Here is a 20,077-nt window from a genome sequence, read left to right as displayed (position 1 = left end):
CGGGATCTGGGGCAGCCCATAAACCAGGACTTGTGGATGGGGCTGAGTAGAACGCCTTTGTGGGGATTGGTGGTGGGAGCTGGAGCTGGATCCTGGTCTGTGGCTGAAGGAGGAGCTCAGGCTGCCAGCTTCACCTCGACTGGGTAGTGGTCACTGACTGCCAGGGCCTGGAGGAGGGCAAAAAGTAGGAGATATTCAGTGAGCCATCACCCCTCGCTCTACTGCTGGGGCTTGCAGGGCAGTCAATTGCCCTGCCAGAACCTTCTGCCTGCTGGAGGACGCACACTGTCCCCAGCCCCAAGACACTCAATGCACAAGGCTCTCATGGAGAGATGGCCAGGTGTGGCTTGGGGTGGGCACTGGCTGGGGGTCAACTCCCCTCCAAGCCCCCACGTCTCATCTGGGGGCTCTGTGCCAGTGATGGGTTGTTGAAGGTTGGCTTGAGCTTGAGTCCTGCCCATGGAAGACAATAAAAAGCCCAGTGCATCTCTTCCCAATGGGGACAGGCAGTGACCCCAAATCCATTGTCCTGTTTCTACCGTTGGGTCCCTTGTCACCTTGAGCCCCTCAAAGACCTTACAGCTCTCTACACCTTCCTGAAGGGAGGTTGCAGACAGGTGGGGTTGGTCTCTTCCACCGGCCAGTACTGACAGAACCAGAGGACACAGTCTACAGCTACGGCAGGGAAGGGTAGGTTGGATATTAGGAAAAAGTTTTTCACCAAAAGAATAATAAAGGACTGGAGTGCCCTTTCCAGGGAGGTGGTAGAATCACCATCTCTGGATGTGTTTAAAAAAAGACTGGACATGGCACTGGGTGCTAGAGTCTGGTTGAGGTGTGAGGGCATAGGTTGGACTCGATCTTAGAGGTCTCTTCCAATCTCATTATTCTGTGAAAGAGACAAGGACAGCCCTGCAGCCTGGGGCAGCTCAGCTTTGGTGCCTGCTAGAGCCCCAGTGTGTGATCCTGGCTCACCTCCTCCTGGTCCAGCTGGAAAGCACGCTGGAAATTGTAGATACCAGCCGAGTTGGACAGGATGCTTCTCTTCAGCTTGCTGCCACACACCACAATCCTGCAGGCGAGATGTGGGTGGATGGTGGGTGCCACTCCTGCCGCTGCTGGCATTGCAGGCAGGCAGGAGGCCACCGGGGTACCAGTGAAGGGGACAGTGGTGCCATGGTGGCAGCACTGACCTGTCATAGGCGCAGTCTGACTTGCCCACGGTGGTGTCAGCGCTGTCGGGGATCAGCCACTTGAAGATGTCACTGGTGCGCAGGCGGATGGATGGCCAGTCACTGGCCTGCACGTAGGAGCAGTCGGCATTGAAGTCCCCCAGGAATATCATGTTCTGCAGGGGAGATTGGAGATTGGAGATTGGGTGGTGGGCTGTTCTGCCACCGGCCCTCCCGTGGGGGTGGCAAGGACCACCCTGTCATGGGGCAGGAACAGGTTCTCACCCCACCACTCCTGCACCAGCTGCGCTTGCCTCAAATCAGCACCCCAGTGTGGGTCAGACAGTCCCTGGGGGTCAGTGCCCAACCTCTGTGTCCCCCCCCTAGTGCTGGTGACAGACACATCAGTCCCCCAACCTCTGTGTCCCCCCCCTAGTGCTGGTGACACTCACATCAGTTCCCCACTTGTTGATGATGGCCAGGTAGACATCATAGAGCGCATCAATCTCAGCGACAGCATCGTGTGGGGCCGAGTGCAGGGGCACCAGCACAAACTCCTTCACCTCTGCCAGGGGAGAGGGATGTCAGCCCCACGGCAACCCCATGCCACAATCCATGGCCACTTGTTCTCCCACTTACTGGTGCTGGGTGCTGAGACCCTTAGGATGAATGGCTCCCTGCTGAAGACATCCTGGGGGTCCTCATATTGGTAGGTGTCGACCACAGACACAACGTCTGTCCTGTGGCAACAAAAGGATTGTGACTCTGGGACTTGGCACAGCCCCTGTGTCCCCTCTGTGGTGCTGGTGGCCCTGCAGTGCCATGTCACAGGCTGCAGCACTGCCAGCCCCATTACCTGTAGATAAACAGATACATCTCCTTGTAGTTCTCCCGTCCCAGGGGGCCGCTGATCTCGTAGTCATATTGGGATGTGGATGCGCTGCAGAGACACAAAGGCAGGACAGTGATGTGGCTGTGACCATCCTGGATTGGCTTTGGCATGTCCAGGAGCTGGGTGGCCCCAGGGTTTGCACCAGCTGCTCCTGCTCCAGAGTCCCCGTGGTCCACTGTGCCCTGGTTGTGGGGTGACAGGAAGTATAGCAGCTCTGAAGCCCCCAATGCCTCTCCCCCAGGTGGCTCCTTGGGCACAGCATGGCATGGGGTGGCTCCTGCCACCCTTTCTCTGCAGGGACATTCCTCACTCCTCACCTTCATTTGCAGCAGAGCTAAATTAGGTCAGTGAGCAGCCTGGGGCTCTGCAGCACCAAGCGTCACCCTCCCTGCCCTGACTCTTTTGTGACCATGCTGCAGGGGACACGGAAGGGGTGAGGACATGGGCTGGGCATACCTGCTCAGGAACACCAGCTGCCTTTCAACACGGCAGCAGCAGCTTCCGCATGGTCCCGAGCTGTGCCCTCTCCCAAAACTGGGTCAGCACCCAGCTGGTGGATGGGCTGCCACCCTGCTGTGGCCATTTTTAGCCCACTTCAGCAGCCCCTTTTCCTCATAGGTGCCAGAACCACCTCCTCAAAGCATCATCCACTGCTGGGCCCATCCTGGCCACTCACAGGGTCTTGGGGCTGCAAGGTATGCCTGTCCCTTCCTCCCCCTCTCTTCCTTCTGCCCTGTCCTGTTGAATTTTTGAGACAGAGCTTGTCAGAGCTGTAGTTTCTTTCCATCCTACATGCTCTGGTGTGCTTACAGCTTTCAGAAGGGATTTGTATCACTTGCATCCCTATTGCCTTCACTGGTTTATTCCCAGTGTTGTTTTTAGTGCCTCCTCCTTGCCCCAGTGCATTTCTCCTAATGTCCTTTCCCCCCCCCCCCCCCCAAAAAATAAACTCTCTGTTGATGGATAACTCTTTTTTGCCTCTTACTGCTCAGGCAGCCTGGCTTTCCCTGCTGGTGCTGCCATCCCAGTCCCAGCCCCTCTTGTACCTGTTGAGCTGCTCCATGAGCTCGGTGACGGCGCTGAGGTCAGAGTCGCGCACCTCCTGCACCAGCACCATGTCGTAGCGGCGCAGGACCTGCGAGGCCAAGGGGGACAGCTCAGGGCCCCTCTCCCGCCCATCTCCCAGCCAGGGACATAGCTCCAGCTTCAGCATCATGGGGACTTGCATGTCCCTTGGGGCCAGGGCAGATGTCCCCAGGGACAGCTCAGGGGGACTGTAGGTTGTGCCTGACACCCCAGCAAGCCTTCATCCACCCAGGCCATCCCCAGCACTGCAATGCCATCCCATCCTCAGCCACATCCCCACGTCTGACACAGGAGCCCTGTTGGGGTCTGTCCCAGCACACAGCCCACCCCCACAGTGCACTGGCTGCACTCACGTTGATGATGATCTCTGCCACTTCCTTGTTGGACATCTTGGTGTCACCGAAGGACTGGATGTTGAAGGCACCGATGCGCAGCATGGCAGTGGCTGGGCACAGGAGAGCCACAGCCAGCAGGGACAATTCCAGTGTCACAGTCCCCATTCTTCCAAGATTGTTGCTGGGTCACAGGGGTGCAGGGATGGGAGATGAACTCAGAACGCTATTTTGTGTTTCAAGTAGAGGATAAAAACATGTAGATCCTTCCAAAGTCCTGGTGCGTGACAGTGTGTCATGGTGGGCATTGCCCAGAGCAGGCTGCAGAGCTGGTGTGGGCAGTCTGCCAGCTCACCACTCCCAGAAGAAGATAAATCCTGTCTCACAGCTGTGAGTCTGCCTCTTCCAGCTCCAGCGATCACCCAGCTCCACTCCCCCACCAGGGTGTCTTCACTGCCCACCAGCCCCATCCACCACCGCCAGCATTCCAGGCACCCCAGGCTGTTCCACATCCTTAAACTTCACCACAGCCACCACTGCTGGGGTAAGGAGCCTTATCCCAACTCATCCTAGCTCATCCCAGTCCCACCTGGCTGCAGTTGAAGGCGCTGATCCCGGAGCAGTCCTTACCTGGCTGAAGGCGCAGCGCCTCTGCTCTGCCGGCAGCAGGATGGGCGGCTTTATTCCCAGCCGAGGTGCCGGCAAAGCAGGATGAGTCTGACACCCCCTGGGGGTTTTGACATAACTTTGAGCTCCTTCCCACATTGGGAAACCAAAAATCCCACAGAGCAACAGGGTGGGGCCAGCCCAGCCATCCCTGTGCTGACACAGCAAAGGACAGTCAGGGAGACTTGGACATGCTGGGGCATCCCTGTGGGACTGGGTGGCTGTGTGGGACTTGGGGGGCTGCCATCTGGGGGGGCACCTGGACCACAGAGTGGGCACGGTGGCCAGGAGGTGAAGGGTGCTGGCCTTAATTGGGTGATTCAGACAGTGTAATTAGAGGGAAGAGAAGGAAATGGCCAGTGTGTGGGTCAGGCAGGTGAGCACCACCAGCCACGGCAAAAGGGGATGGTTGCAAGTCCCTGCAGCAGCCCCAGTGTCACCCAGAACAGCTCCACAGGTGACCCAAAGTAGCCCCAGGAGGGCTGGCAGTCCCCATGCCAGTACATGGCATCACCATGGCCTGTGGCATCACCCCAGGATGACAATGGAGCTGGCTCTGGCAGCTGCTCATGCCAGGACTTGCCAGGCTCTCATGCACCTCCAGGTTTTGTATCCTCACACCCAGTCTCAAGATGAGTCCCATGTCCCTGGTGCTGTGCTGGCACCGAAACCCCCTGGGAAGCCCCAAGCCCCCTGGGAGCTGACTCATGTCCTCCCTGCACCCTGTCAGCGCCCTGTCAGCAGCCCTGCAGCCAGGCAGGCTCTGTCAGGATGTGGCCCTGTGAGCTGGCAGAAGAGCATCCTGCATCCTGGAAAGGCTGGAGCCCCCCAGCCCCTTCCCAGAGTCCTGGCTTTGCCACCATCAGTTGAGAGGGAAGCAGAGCTCTCTACCCCATGGGTGCAGGTCTCTTGATGGCAGGAGCCCTGGGGACATCCCTGTCTCTCTGGCAGGGGGCTGAGGGCCTGGGACACCAGGGGCTGCTGGGGATACTGAAGGGACCTCCCTTCCAGAGCTGCAGATGCAGGAAAAGGCTCATTTTTAATGGAAGCAGAAAGCAAAACACTTCAAGAGCTCAAGGGCTCCTTGCAGGGACATTGGGCAGCTTGGCTGGCACCAGTGGCGTGTGGGCTCCCATGAGGGATGCAGGTGTGTGCTGAGGTGTCCTGGTAGCCACTGCTGTGGGGAGAGGCTCAGCGGGCTTTCAGGGTCACCTCCACTGGGAAATGGTCGCTGACAGCCAAAGCCTGTGTGTGACGGAGAGCAGAGTCACCCTGACCACAGTCAACTCATAAACCCTGAGCTCATGTGGACCCACTGCCACTGTCATGGCTGGCTGGGACCCCAACGCTCCACTCCAACCCCTAAAATTTAGACCATACCCCAAAATGCTCGATATGGAGGCGTTGATTCAGTACGACAGCTGGGGTCGGGCCACCCTTAGGTGCACCCTTGGGAAGAGGGAGCCCTCCCACGCTCCCCAGAGCTATGGTGGGGCAGATCCCAATGCTGCTGGGCTCATGCCCCACCCAGCCCCTCACTCACATCCTTCATCTGGAGGTGGAATTTCTTCTGGAAGTCGTTGACAATGGCGGAGCCAGGTTCAATGTCTTGGCGCAGGGAGGTGCCGCAGGCGACGATGCTGCCGAGGCATCGGGGGGTGTTAGTGCCCCTCAGTCCTCCCCCTGGCAGCCCCCTGTGCCCCCTTGCTGCGGCACCCACCGGTCGTAGGCGCAGTTGGTGTCGGCCACAGTGGTGTCGGCGCTGTCGGGGATGAGCCACTCGCAGGCGCGGAGGGAGCGCAGGCGGATGGACGGCCACTGGGAGCTGGTCACGTAGGAGCAGTCAGCGTTGAAATCACCCAGGAAGATCATGTCCTGCAGGGCACAGCTCTGAGTCCCTGCCCACTCACCTTACAGGGCAGCAAGGGCTCCCTAAAATCTTGAGGGAGATTTCTTAATCTACGAACCCTCCTGAGGTGACCCAGTGTGCAGGGTCAAGCCCCCAGGAATGGCAGGAGGGCCATCCAGACGCTCCCTGCCTATAGACTGCTGGAGTGGCACCTGCTCAGATGGGTGCAAGAGGCCTCCTGTGGGACATGTCCATCCTACCTGCCCACTTGCTACCCTGGGGAGGAGCCAAGCTCCCCAACACTGCTTACGTTAGTCCCCCATTTGTTGATGACATCGGTGTAGACATCGTAGAGTGCATCGATCTCCTGTCCTGCGTGGCTGGGCTCCGAATGCAGAGGCACCAACACGAACTCCTGCACCTCTGCAGGACAGCTGGCCATCAGCCCCTGGCCTGGTGCAGCTCCTGAGCAGGGAATGGGAACCCCAGGACACCACCCCAGGCCAAGCCCCAGCTACTGGCCAGGAAAAGTAGTTGAAGGGAAAGGGTGTGTTGAGTTTGGTGCTCTGCCTGTCCCTCAGTCTGGAAATTCCAGTGGGGAGCTGCATGCCTTTGTGCATTGTTTGGGGTTTGCTGCTTGTTTCCCATTAGCATTTGCCAGTCAATATGGTTTTTGGCAGGAGATGGGATAGTGTGTGTGCCCTGAGGAGGTTCTCAGGAGGTGGAGGTGGTGGCATGGGGTAGGCGGTGGAACTAAGTGGGAAATGGGACATGATGGGAGATACAAGGGATGGGGGATGACAGGTGATAGGAGATGGTACATGATGGGAGATGGGACCCAGCCAGAGGAAGCAGATGGTGGGATATGGCACAAGATGGGAGGTAGCACATAATGGGATGTAGAACATGGTAGGAAGCAGCTGGAGATATGAGATGGCAGACAACTGGAAAAAACTCATGGTGGGAGATGAGGGTGATTGATAGGAGATGGCACATGATGGGAAACAGCAGGGACTGCTGGCCATGCTGGGCAGGGACATAGGACCCCTGGGCAACTGTGGGTGGGACCCTGGTGAAGGATTGCAACCCCCCTGTTCTTGGCAGGCACAGCTCTGGGCTCAGCCCTGCGTGGACATAGGACCCTGTGCCAGGTCTGGGCATCCTCCGAGGTCAGCTCTGCTCACGTGTGGTGGGTGAGGAGAACTTCACAATGAAGGGCTCCCTGCTTAAGGTGTCGGTCCCACAGGGTTCGCAGCCATCATCGTAGTAGTAGCTTCCCAGCACGGAGACCATGTCTGACCTGAGGGAGGAGAGCAGGGCAGCCCCCAGCACTGCTCCTGCACAGCCCAGGCCCCCAAAGGTACCCAACCCCTTTGGGGGCTGCGGGGTGGCAGGTGACACCTGGCAGCGTCCCTTACCTGTAGATGAAGAGGTACTGCTCCTTGTAGGTGCCCCGACCCAGGGGGACGCTGACCAAAAAGTTGTATGGGCGCTCCCCAGCACTGGGAGCAAGTTGTAGAGAGGGTGAGAGGAGGCTCCTGGTGCTTCCCAGCATCCACCAGGCTCTCTCCAGCTGAGCCAGAGGTGCCCTGGCGTGGCTGGAATCCATCCCAGAATCCCCTTTGCAGTCACTCCCACACCAAGCCATTGGGGTCACCTGTTGAGCTGGTCCATGAGGTCATTCACAGCACTCAGGTCAGCATCCCGGACCTCCTGCACCAGAACGATGTCATACTCCGACAGGATCTGGGGGGAGAAACCCAGAGCTGCTCTCCTCTGGCCGTGAGCTGCTCTGTGTTTGCCTTTCTGGGCTGCAAAGGCTCCCAGGCTGGCAATGGGAGGGCAGCAGGGACCTCATGGCCAGGGAGGGGACTCCTGTGCTGGTGTGCTCTGGCTTGGAAGGGCCCTGTGTGTCCACCACCATCTCCCCAGCAGCTGCTCCAGGGGAGGAACCTGGGCAGCAGCAAATTCACCCAGCCTTGACTGGGGACCTGCAAGGGTGGAGATGGCCTGAGGTGGGAGAAGGTGATGGGGGAATAGCAGATGCGTGGGTAGATGAAGGCATGGATGGAGGGATGGATGGATGGATGGATGGATGGACGGACGGACGGACGGACGGACGGACGGACGGACGGACGGACGGATGGATGGATGAAGCAGGTGTCCCACTGCCCAAGCTGGCTGCATCCCAGAGAGCAGAGCATGTCCAGGCCTGCTCCTCCCCCCCCACTCACAGAGACGATGATGTTTGCGATGGTCTGGTTGGCCATCTTGGTGTCCCCAAAGGCTCTGATATTGAAGGCACCAATCTTCAGTGTGGTGGCCACGTGCAGCAGGAGACCTGCCACCAGGAGCGACAGCACTGGCCTCGAGGCTGCCATCCTGTGCAGAGGTGCAGGAGGGGCTCAGCCCTCCTGGCTGAGAGAGGGATTTGGGACAGACAACAGGGATAACCAGAGTATTCCTACTGGCCATACTGGTTTCACTGGGAGGTGTCTGTTTTCTGGGGAACCACCAAGATGCAGGGATTGTACCTCTGTTGCATGGGGCCTCATTCTACCTGTGCCTCCTGGAAGGATGCCAGGTCATTCACAAGGCTGGAGTGGAAAATTCCCTGCCCAGCAAGTAAATGCCATTTGGTGGTGACACAGAGCAGTCACTTCCTCATTCCCCATGAGGAAGAGCTCAGCCTGGACACCTCTTCTGGCCTGGGATTGGTAGCAGTGGCCAGGGACTCCAAAATCCCTTGGCTTGTGCCTCTCCCACCTTTCCCTGGATCAGAGACCCCAAAGACCCTACAGCAGCTGTGCTGGGACAGAGCAAGGGATAGATCCTCCCTGACTCCCCTCTCCACCTTCCTCACTGCCTGGAGCATCCTCACCCAGGGTAACCTGCCCCTCCCCTGCCCCCCATCCCCCAGCAGTGCCCCTGCCCCATCCTCACCCAGCTGGCTCCCTCAGGACCCTCTGCAAAGGCAGTGCTGCAGCTCCCATCCACGGGGAAGGCGTTTGGGAAGTATTTCCCGTGGCACTCGACTGCCTTGGGGTAATATTTCACCAGATCTGAGCCCTGCCCAAGCCTGGGCTCCTGAGTGCCTGAGCTCACCCAGAGACCAATAAATGGGCTGAGAGGACAGGCAAATGCTCCAGCTTTGGCACACCAAATCTGAGCCTGAGGAAGGATTTGCTGGCCCTAGGCTCACTTTTCCTTCTGGGGCAGCTGCTCTAGTTAAATCCTCACTTTTCCTACTTGCACTCCTGCTCCAAACTCTTCCCTCTAACACCACAGTCCCTTCAGTTGATAACACAGCCATTTGACAATGCCATGATTTGGTCATGCCAAAAATTGCCCAAAGCCCCATAAATCCTCCCCACTCCTGGAGAGCACAGCAGCCTCTGGACCTCCCAGGCAGAGACACCTACAAGGGGCATATTCACCCCCGAGCTGCACCCAGCTTTGACCCAGCCAGAGCGTTGTGGTAGAATCGAGCTGGAGGAGGTGACAGTCAAGGGAAGCTCCTGGGGGTGTGGGAAGAGAGGAGAGCAGGACCTACCTTTGATGTCGTCCAAGGGCTCTGGAGGGGGAAGGATCTGCACCTGCATTTATTGACAGGGACACTCTCTCCTTGCCAGGTGGGTGCCCAGCCAAGGATCATGTGAGGCTGCAGGCTCCATATGGCATTTTTCACAGAAGCAAAGGTCTGCTCAGTGAAAAAAGAGCTCTTTCAACCTCTGCCAGTGCCTCCTACCACAGGTAAGGCCAAGAAGGGATTAAAATGCCAACAAGAGCTCTGCAAGGTGGAATGAATGTCAGAGATCTCTTGTGGGGATCAGCAGCTTCCCAATACATGGCATGGGCACGAGATACAAATCATCACGAGATACAAATTCTCTTAAAAAGAGTTTATTTCACCAGCACGAATCATTCTCACCCAGCACCCCACATTTCCAATAAGCTGTGAGTGTGCTGGGGCCAACAGGAGCCATCCCAGTGTGGTCTTTGGGTGTGAAGCCAAAAGTCCCAAAAGAATGACAAATCCCTGCCACGGTGCCCATCCCCAGGCGATCACCTGCCTCAGGCCCTGTCCCTGTGAGGGCCATGCAGTGCTGGGGAGGGGCAGCCCTCCACCCCAGCCATTCCCACAGCTCACACAGCGCTGTCCCAGTGGCCTTGGCTGATGTCCCTGCCTCCAAAGGCAGCTTCCCTGTTTCCCAGAAGGTGTGCAGTGATCCTTAGGCGGCTGGGGGGCCCTGCCAGCCTCTCCCCTGGAGCCAGGTACCCTCCAGAGAAGGGGTGCTCCCCACAGTGGGATCAGGACTGGACCTAGACCCCCCCAACAGGCTCCCCAGGTTGGACCCAGAGTTTTCCAATGACACCCTCCATGGTCAATCCCTCTTCAGGTCAGGAACCCCCTGAGGGGCCAGACCCAGGACCAAGACCCTCCTGAGCCAAGGTCCCCCCAGGTCCTTGGGCTAAGATCCAACGTCCCCCCCAGACCCTTGGTCTCACCCAGGCTAAGACCCCCTCAAAGTAGAGTCCCAGGGCTTAACACCACTTCTGGGCCAAGACCCCACAAAGATCAGACCCTTTTCATGCCAAGACCCCCAGGCCTGGACCACCCTCAGGGCCAATACCCCCCCCACCCAGGGCTAAACCCTACTTCTGCACATCCCATAAGGGCAGCAGGAACAAAGGTGTACTTCCCAAAGCCCACAGCCAAGAGCCAAGCTTCTCCCAAGCCAGGAGCCCCTTAGCCAGCCCAAGGAGCAGCCCCTACCGCCGATATCCCCTCACACCCTCAGCCCTCCATGCTGAGACCCCTTGACTCAACGCCAGCACCAGCCCCGGGGCCAAGATCCCTCCCGGGCCGAGACCCCCTCAGGGCCAGGCTCCTCCCAGGGTTGGGACCGCCTGTCTGAGTCCCCCGGGCCAAGCTGCCCCCATGCCCAGGTGCCCCCAGGGGGCTGCTGGCCCGTCCCGGGCCCGGTTCCCTCACGGCCGAGCCCCCCATTACCCCCCGCAGGCCCGCCAGGGGGCGCTGCCGCCGGCGGCGGCGGCGGGTGCCCCTTTTTGTCCTGGCCGAGCCGCCGTAGCGCCCGCCCGTCCGCGCCGCCGAGGGGAGGCCGCGCCGAGCGGAGGCCGGAGCGGGGCCGGGAGCGGAGCGGGACCGGGACTGGAACGGGGAGCGGGAGCGGGTCGGAGCCATGAGCGACATCCGGCACTCGCTGCTGCGGCGGGACGCGCTGAGCGCCGCCAAGGAGGTGCTCTACCACCTGGACATCTACTTCAGCAGCCAGCTGCAGAACTCGCCGCTGCCGCTCGTGGACAAGGGCCCCACGGATCTGCTCGAGGAGTTCCTCTTCCACGTCCCCAAGGAGCGCGGAGCGCCGCCCAAGGTGCGGCACGGACAGCCCGGGCGGAGCGGGACGGGCCCGGGAGGCGCGGGGCGCACAGGACGGCAGGACCAGGAGCTCAGGACAGGATCCGTGCTGGAGCCTGAGGCCTCAGAACGGGACAGGCTCCCTCCGGCGCGGGCTGCTGCTGCGGGCTGAGGGCTCAGATGGGCAGGACTGGGTCCCTGAGGCTCTGCTGCTGCGGGCTGAGGGCTCAGATGGGCAGGATTGGGTCCCTGAGGCTCTGCTGCTGCGGGCTGAGGGCTCAGATGGGCAGGACTGGGTCCCTGAGGCTCTGCTGCTGCGGGCTGAGGCCCCAAGACGACAGCCCGGGGTCCCTGGGGTGCTGGTGACTGAGGTGTTTTGGCAGGGAGGAGGCTGCTGGCCAGTCCCTGTTGGGTTGCCCAGGATTCTGAGGTGTGGTGGAGGCCCTGGGCACTGCCCAGACCTCCTGAGTGCTGCAGCTGGGCCCTGCCAGGGTTTTGGGGGGGGTTGGGATGGAGCTGGGGCTCAGAGACGAGCAGTGAGAAGCCACAGCTGCTGGTGACTGTTGGGGTACGTGGCCCTGCAGCCCTCAGTGCTGCCGAGGCCAGCTCTGCCTCCAGCTGCCCTGCAGTGTCCTCAGTGCTGCTATTTGCAGAGGGAGGAAATATTCCCCCCTCCAGACACGTCAGTTTCATCTCTCACTTGGTGGGCAGCACTTGCAGGTGCAGCAAGCACCAGCTTTGGGTGTGCAGGTGTTCAGATGAAACCTGGAGCTCTTCAGTGTCACCACATAAATGCAGTCGTGGTTCAGGAAGCTTGAATGTGTGTGCTGTGCATAAAGATTGAGTCCCTCAGCCCAAAGGGAAGCTCTCAGCCTTTGCTGCTCCTGTCTTTTCACTTGGTTTGTGGTCCTTCAAGAGGCTCAGGGTATTTTACAGCTTGGCTTTTGTTTTCTTTCAGAGACTGACCCCCCTTCAGGAACTTCAGCTCCTTGAGATCATGTGCAATTATTTCCAAGAGCAGACCAAGGATTCAGTCCGCCAGGTCATCTTTTCATCTCTCTTCAGCCCCCAGGGGAACAAAGCAGATGACAGCAGGATGGCTCTGCTGGGGAAGCTGGTCTCCATGGCAGTGGCTGTCTGCAGGGTGCCTGTGCTGGAGTGTGCTGCCTTCTGGCTGCAGGTACAGCTCCTGTGCAGGCAGGGGTGCCTTGGGGAGGGGGTCAGGGTGTGCTCCAGAGTGGGCACAGTGAACTGGGGCACAGCTGGTCACAGTCAGTTGCTCTTCCCTGGCAGGTTCAGCTGCCTCCATGTCTGTGCTTGTGCCCATTCCTGTGCTCTGGCATCAGGGAGAGCTTTGCCAATCCATTCATATACTGCAATGGAAGAAAAAATTGTTTAGGTCGTTTTTTTACTGTCAGTGAAAGTTTTAATAATCCTCCCCAATCCCTGCTTATTGAAAGGGCTTAATAGAGGGTTTGACTAAATCAGGGAGCAAACCTTGGTCATGTTGCCTGAAGAAGCTAACTCAGGAGTTTGGGAAATAAACCCTTCCTGATGTGCAGGTTTGGGTGCGGAAGAGGCAAACCCCTGTCTTGAAATTTGGGCACAAAATACCTGTGTCTGTCTTCTGTGAATGCAGTAGGTTGGAGATCTTTTCCTTTCCCCACAGTGGGCTTTGGGAAGTGCAGCTTTGTTCCTGCTGCCCTTGTGGGATGAGCAGAGGTCACAGCTGACACAGGGGCAAGAGCAGGAAGACTGTGCTGGGAGGGAAGGTGGGAGGAGGCAGATCTCCTGTTTGCTGGGGGTCCCTTTTCTCCCACATGGTGTGCCTTTGGGAGGGCAGGATGGGATATAACCTGGACAGCAGGACAAGGTGTATTTTCAGATGGCAGCTTTTAAGTGATGTGAGGATTCCACAGAATATTTCCCGCATTAAAAATATCAGGCATGGCAACTGGACCAGTTGAACTACAGACCTGTGTTAGAATCATGGAATCACAGAATGGTTTGTGATGGAAGGGACCTTAAAGCTCGTCCCATTCCACCACCTGCAGAGACACCTTCCACTGTCCCAGGTTGCTCCAAGCCCTGTCCAGTGTGGCCTTGAACACCTCTAGACCAGGCTGGAGAAGCCACAACTTCTCTGGGCAACTTGTGCCTCACTGCCCTCACAGGGAAGAAATGTTGCTGAAGTGGTAAAAAAAACCTCTCTAAGTCAAAATATTGACCTAAAAGGTTTCAGTTTTATACCACAGATTCTGTAAATACCATCTGTTTTGATATTGCAGTACAATGGTTTTATTTCTGTGAGAGTGGGTGCTTGATGTGCTGAGAGAGAGCACCCACAGCAGTGCAGTGCCACGTGGGCAGGTGGGGACACAGCCCTTGGAGCAGCCTGTGACAGGTCTGATCTGGTGTCCCTATGTGCTGTCCCTGCAGAGGACCCCAGCTGTGTTCTGTGTGAGGCTGGCCCGAGCCCTGGTGGATGACTACTGCAACCTGGTGCCAGGCTCCATCCAGACCCTGAAGCAGATCTTCACTGCCAGCCCTCGCTTCTGCTGCCAGTTCATCACATCAGTCACTGCTCTCTACGACCTCTCTTCAGGTAAAAGCGCCTCTTTCCAAGTGAGAGGTGCAGTGTAATGCACCATGAATGAACTGTTGCAAGAGATGTAACTGCTCCAATGCTAAAGAAGTGTTACCATGTAATTATTGCCAGAGGAGGCTCAGGGGTGTGGCTGTTGCCTCATCCGGCGCTGGGGTGAGAATAAAAATAACCACTGTGTGGCTGGCTTAGAATTCCAGCCTGGTTTGGGTTGGAATGGACCTTGAAGCTCAGCTTGTTCCACTCCCTGCCATGGATGGACACCTTCCACTAGACCAGATTGCACCAAGCCCTGTCCAGCCTGGCCCTGGACACTTCCAGGGATTTGGAGTCCACAGCCTCTCTGGGAAACAAGGGAGAGTCTTTGCTGGAGAAGCAGCCAGGAACACCTGACACAAAGGGCGTTGTCCTCCACAGAGGGCAAAGGACATGGGACCTCATTGACTGAGCAGCTCTGGGAGTGGAAGTTGATCTGTCTGGGCTCAGTCAGCCCTGAGAGAAACTCAGGGCTGCCTATCAGTCTGATCCCTTCCAAAAAGGGGAGAAACAAGTTCTGAATGTTGGTAGGCTGGAATAGGATTTCTGTGGAGCAGTGGTGAGAAACACAATCAACATAACCCCAGTGCACTCTTTAACTGTGTGTGTGACCTGCCAGTGGTACAGCTTGCCTCAGGTTGTTGCTCAGACACTTGTAGGTGTCTAAAATAAGATTGATTTAGCTCTTTGACTCAGCCACAGAAAGCTCATGGTAGACCAGAGAACAGCCATACACTAAGTACCAACATCACCTGTAATCCAGAAAAGCAAATGCTATTATTGATAAAGGAAATGCTTTGCACACTCTTCTCCAGATAAACAGCTAGGCATTACTGAGGGTGAAAGAGAGGTTTAGGCTTAGCCTTTATGTTGTTTTTATAAAGTATTTGGTAGAGCTCAGTGCATATTTTATATCCCATCATCATGTCAGAAAGACATGTCAGAAAGGAAATAACTTGAGTCATAGGAAGTAATTTTTTAATTCCTTAGTTTATTTGAGATGTTTTTGGTGACACAAGAAAAGGGAGGTTGCCCTTTCAATACAGCATTCCCCCTGTGACAGGGTGATGTGTCAGGGTTTCTCTTGTCTGTAGACAAGTTCATGACCGTCTTTTGCTTCTCACCTGAAGCTTTACATAATCTTATAATCCTTTATATGTCATGTCATTGTGTTGTTGCAGTGTGTTTTTCCACAAGACACGTTTGTTTAGGTTTGTAGGTATTAAATGCGTTAAGTTATTGGCACTTCCTTCTCTTCAACAAGCTTTTCCTATTTCCCTTGCCCATTGTACTTCCTGTGGCAAGAGATAAATGGAGACTTAAATTAAAGAAAAAATGAGCAGATGATGGGTGGCAGAGAAGAAAATGACAAGAGAATCTTGGCTGGGAAAGGGGATAAATATCAATGTTTGGTGGTGTCTTTGGAATAGGTGGGGAAGGAGGTGACAGGAATGTGGTTGTGTCTTGGGAAAAACAGCAGAACTGGGGAGGTTCAGAGATTGTAATTAAGTAACAAAGGCTCAGCTTAGCCACCATTGACTCTCCTGTCTGCAGATGACCTGATCCCTCCCTCAGACCTGCTGGAGCTGATTGTCTCCTGGATCTTTGAGGACCCTCGTTTGATCCTGATCACCTTCCTGAACACTCCCATCGCAGCCAACCTGCCCATGGGCTTCCTGGAGCTCACCCCGCTCACCGGCCTCATCCGCTGGTGTGTCAAGGCCCCCCTGGCCTACACCAGGAAGAAGAAAGCCTCTCTCTCCAATGGACATGCTCCCAACAAAATTACCAAGGACTCATCTTCAGGAGAAGACAGGGATTGCCACCAGCTCTATTCCAAGCTGCATCTGAGTGTTCTGCAGGTTCTTATGATGCTCCAGGGGCATTTAACGGAGAAAAACCTTTATGGGCGCCTGGGGCTGGTGCCCTTTGACCACGTGGTTCCTCTGGTGGAGGACATTAACAGACTGTCTGATGAACTCAATCCTCTCAATGCATCCAAAGAGATTGAACTTGCTCTGGACAGGCTGGCTCAGGCTTTGCAAGTGGCCATGGCATCAGGAGCTCTCCTATGCACCAGAGGTGAGTTGTCTGCGGGGCTGACAGAGACCTGGCACAGGATTCTTCTCCTCCAGAAATTGTTAGAGGCAGTTCTGGGGTGAGGGAAGTAAAGATCAAGGTGTTCACAACATAATTAGTAGTTTGCTCCTGTTAGAAAGTGGTAGTGCACAATATAGTTAGATGAAGAGTAAGAAAGGAGAGATCACCGCTGTGGGCGGGTCGGGCATTGCTTTGCAGAGTAGGGACTGATCTACAGCCCCACTCTGCAAAGTGTGGTGCACTGTGCGCTGTGCACCGGGGAGTTGTATCTGGGTGTCTGATACTTTGTTCCCCTCAGAATTGCCTGTAGCTATTTGAAAAGCTCTGTTTGATTTTCTTCAGTTTAAGTTCTCTGAGTCTGCCTGCTGAAGCAGAGGCTATGAAGCACATAAACCCCTGGGTGGGTGTGCTGGACAAAAAATTTGAAAAGCAAATAATTTGTCTTCAACTGAAACTTTTGGAACTTCAGCTCACCTATAATGAGACCCCATTACAGGGTGTCCAAATTCAGCTAAACTCAGTAAAAAAGGGGTTGCTAGCAAGGCTTTTGTCTGGCTTTCCTGTCTCCAAAGCCAGTTCTTTCCAAAAGACATGCAGAGACATAAAAAGGAAGTGGCCCAACACAGGGCAGGGTCAGCCACACAGACTCTTTTCTTGTGATATTCTCTTAAAACCAGACAATTTTAGGTTATACCAGAGAGCTTGAAGCTCTCTAACAGCTGGGACATTAAGTGCAGACACAACTGCAGAGAGTGGCCTCTGCCTAAGCAGGGACCTGATGCTTTTGTCCTGGCTGAACCAGTGCTGCTGGTCCAATTTCACTGTTCTTCCTCCTCATCTTTTATAAAGTAACTCTGAGTATTATAAGAACAAACAGAAATCCCAGGTTTTTGATCTGAGGGCTGGTTTCAGCTGTGCTTGTTCTTGGCTGGAACATTCTGAGCACTTGGTCTTTCTGTGGAAGGTAGTTCAGTGTAAGGGGCTGCAGAAATACCAGATATGTCAGTGTTTTGGGGTTGTGTGTGTCTATAAAGGCAGGAGTTTGTTCTTAAGCTATTCCTTAAAACACTTTATCCAGGGGATATGTTGTTAGATTCCTTGGTTCTACCTATTCTGCTTTAGCAGAGGTTTGGAGGTGGTAAAAAAGATGCAATTTCTAGTTGATAGATTCCAGCAAGAAAACCCCAAGCCATTCTTTACAGCAGTAGTGGTTAAAAAACCCCAAACCAATACAAAACAGGTACTGGACAGAGTCAAACCTTGTGCTTCCTGTGTCTCAGTTACTTCTTGTTCATTTATTGGTATTACAAAATCCATCCTAAGGCTTATCTCTCTTAAATGTCAAGCATATATAACAATGAAGGGGCTGGTGGGGAAAGTTGGTGAAATTGAGAAACATTTTCTCTGCTATGAAGGTTTTGGGCCTGAGAGAGGAATTCTGGATCTCTTGCTGACTGGTGATGATGACAGATTACTGACAGATTCAGTAATCAGTAATTAATCAGTAAAAGTAATGATTATTCAGTAATCTGACCTTCCTAGAAAGGACAGCAGAGAGAAAAACCACTCTAATTTCTGCTTTATCCTTATTGTTAATCTTGTGTCCTCTTTCAGATGACTTGAGGACTGTGTGCTCCAGGCTACCACATAACAAGTAAGAGACTTTTTGCAGCTGTGTTGGCTTTGATGCATGTTCCAAGACACTCAAGGGCTGCTGAGACAAAATCTCCTCTAAAAGTTTGTCCTTGTGAAATTTGGCCTTCATTCATGTGCACTTTAGCTCAAGGATGAAGGTGGCAGTGCTGGCTGCTTCTTCCCTGGATTCCTGATAGAAAGGGGCTTCAGTGATCCCACCTGTGGGTGATCTTTCCCAGTGTGTGTTAGAACAAAGGCACAGGAAAGGGAAATGAAATTCCAGCAAGGAACCTGCCCCTAAATTGTCTCTAATTCCCCACTGGTTTTACCTGACTCTAAGCTCTTGCCTTTGCAATTGCTTCTAGCTTTGCAATTTTGTCTTGCCTTTTTGCAAAAAAGAGCTGGGCTTAAAAAAAAAAAGGGGGGGGAGGGAGAAAAAAAGTCTCCTGGCAGCTGTAAAGAACAGAATTGTGTCACTGTTCCCTTGGTGCTCAGCGCTGTGAGTTGGATGTGAATTGTCCTTAGAGCCACGACAAAAGCCCCTCTAATCATCTCCCTCCTGTCTGAATTTCTTCCCACAGCCTGCTCCAGCTGGTGATTTCGGGCCCGGTGCAGCAGCCGACGCACGGGGCTCTGCCCCCGGGGTTCTACCCGCACATCCACACCCCTCCCCTGGGCTACCCCGCGCTGCCCGCGCACCCCGCGCTGCCCGCGCACCCCGTGCAGACCTTCATCCCGGGAGTCACCTTCCCCTACCGGCCCATCCGCTAGCCCGGGCAGTGCCCGGCTGCCCTGAGTGCCGGGAAGCCCCAGAGACAACAAACAACCGCCTGAGAGGCGCCTTTTCCTCTTCGGAGCAAGCCGAGCTCCGCCCGCGCCCTCGGGCAGCGCCGCGCTGGGGCTGGGAGTGGGACGCACATCCCAAGGCAAAAGGAGGGGATGGGAACGGACAACATCAATTCCTCTGCAATTCCTCCAGCAAAGCCTCTGCGGGGTGTGGAGGTTTTTTTGATGTTCCTCCGTGGTGTTTTGCAGTAGCCAGGAGCTGTTTACAGCAGGGTGAGCCCGGCTACTCTGGATGTGGAAGGGCCTGGAGGGAAGGCCTTGTGTGATTTTTTTTTTTTTTCCAAGCTATTCCACTCCAGCCTGCTTGTTTCTTTGTAAATGTTTGTATCTATAGCTACAGAGTATGTGTACACTGTATATTTTTGGAAGGCAAACGTTTGTTTCTGAAGCACAAGGTAGAGTAAAGCAGCACTTCCTATTAAAGGAAACAATTTAAGAAGCATCAAAGAAATCTGCTGCTTGCTTTTTCGAACAATTAGAACAATTTCAAATAATTGGATTCTTCTCTTTCCAGTGATTAGAAGCTCCAACTTGTCAGGCCTGTGCTGGGATGGGGACAAAACCCATCTGGAGCTGCAGTGACCCATCGACCTCCCTGCTGGGGAAATGCCCTGTGCACACCTCACTCAGTGCTTCTTGAGAATTTGGGGTGAGATTTGGGGTGTTTTGTTAATGCTGGCTGGAAAACTGGCCACAGGCTGGCAGGGCTGTGCTGGCCAGCTCTGAGTGCAGCACAGGAATGCATGGAATCATCCTGGGAAGGACAGCAGAGCTTGCCAAAGGTGGTGTCCAGCCCCTCTGTCCTGCTGTGCTTCTCTGAGCCCCCTCTGCAGGATGAGAAATCAGGAAAAAAGGGGCTCTTCCTTCACATCAGAGCGGTGACAAAGGGCTCTGCTGCTGCTGCTGTCCTGTGTGAGGAGATGTGGCACCTGTGGTTCCACACTGGCTGCAAAACAAAAAGGGCAAATTAAGGTGGGAAAATCTGATTTGAATGGAACAGCTGGCAAGAAGACTGTGGAAGGAAGTTATTAATTATTATTAATAATAATCATGGAGTAGTTAAGGTTGAAGGGACCTCTGGAGATCCCCTAGTCCAACCTCCAGTTCAGCTGAACCCATAATAAAAATAGGATCTTTAACTTTTGGTCAGGCAGTTGGACTAGGCAATTGTTGTAGGTGCTTTCCGACTGAAATACCCTGCCTCACCTCGCTTTTTAGAGCTTCAACAAGGAGAATTAGAACCATGAATGACACCAAGTCCTTACACTGTATGACAGTTCTCCTGCCTCCTATCCCTTTGAAGGACTGAGGGAAACTTCCGGCCAGGTGACCCAGGGCCGTGACCAGCCCTACCTCCTGTTTCCCAAGTGCCTACGCTCAAGGACGCTCCTTTAATTACCCTCCCTTAATTACCCCTCCCTTAATTACCGACCGCGTTCCCCGCGCGGCGCCGCCCACGTGGCCTCAGGAGACCGGCG

General features: G+C 55.2%; 2 protein-coding genes across 2 annotated transcripts; one reads left to right on the top strand and one right to left on the bottom strand.

Annotated features, from left to right (window-relative positions):
- Positions 1-19: 19 nt before the first annotated feature.
- On the bottom strand, positions 20-9,016 carry DNASE1 (deoxyribonuclease 1). The gene is given in 18 exon segments (XM_050980276.1): positions 20-167; positions 976-1,072; positions 1,194-1,348; positions 1,625-1,743; positions 1,746-1,912; positions 2,029-2,112; positions 3,111-3,199; positions 3,504-3,671; positions 4,072-4,209; positions 5,349-5,393; positions 5,692-5,788; positions 5,869-6,023; positions 6,308-6,420; positions 7,182-7,297; positions 7,416-7,499; positions 7,655-7,743; positions 8,232-8,379; positions 8,941-9,016. Coding segments are annotated over 18 exon segments (1,965 nt in total). The 5' UTR covers positions 8,991-9,016; the 3' UTR covers positions 20-116.
- Positions 9,017-11,103: 2,087 nt separating this feature from the next.
- INTS15 (integrator complex subunit 15) lies at positions 11,104-19,044 on the top strand. The gene is made up of 6 exons (XM_030229857.2): positions 11,104-11,393; positions 12,336-12,557; positions 13,817-13,982; positions 15,573-16,100; positions 17,733-17,772; positions 18,335-19,044. The coding sequence occupies exons 1-6, from the start codon at positions 11,202-11,204 to the stop codon at positions 18,522-18,524; spliced, it is 1,338 nt and encodes a 445-aa protein (XP_030085717.2). The 5' UTR covers positions 11,104-11,201; the 3' UTR covers positions 18,525-19,044.
- Positions 19,045-20,077: the final 1,033 nt, after the last annotated feature.

The sequence above is a fragment of the Serinus canaria genome, chromosome 14, assembly GCF_022539315.1.
Source record: "Serinus canaria isolate serCan28SL12 chromosome 14, serCan2020, whole genome shotgun sequence".
NCBI lineage: Eukaryota > Metazoa > Chordata > Aves > Passeriformes > Fringillidae > Serinus > Serinus canaria.
This window is presented reverse-complemented; position numbering and strand designations above follow the sequence as displayed.

Coding starts and splice junctions, on each gene's coding strand:
- INTS15 (XM_030229857.2), top strand. CDS start 11,202: ATGAGCGACATCCGGCACTCGCTGCTGCGGCGGGACGCGCTGAGCGCC. Junction 16,101..17,732: donor AGCTCTCCTATGCACCAGAG/GTGAGTTGTCTG, acceptor GTCCTCTTTCAG/ATGACTTGAGGACTGTGTGC. Junction 17,773..18,334: donor TCCAGGCTACCACATAACAA/GTAAGAGACTTT, acceptor TTCTTCCCACAG/CCTGCTCCAGCTGGTGATTT.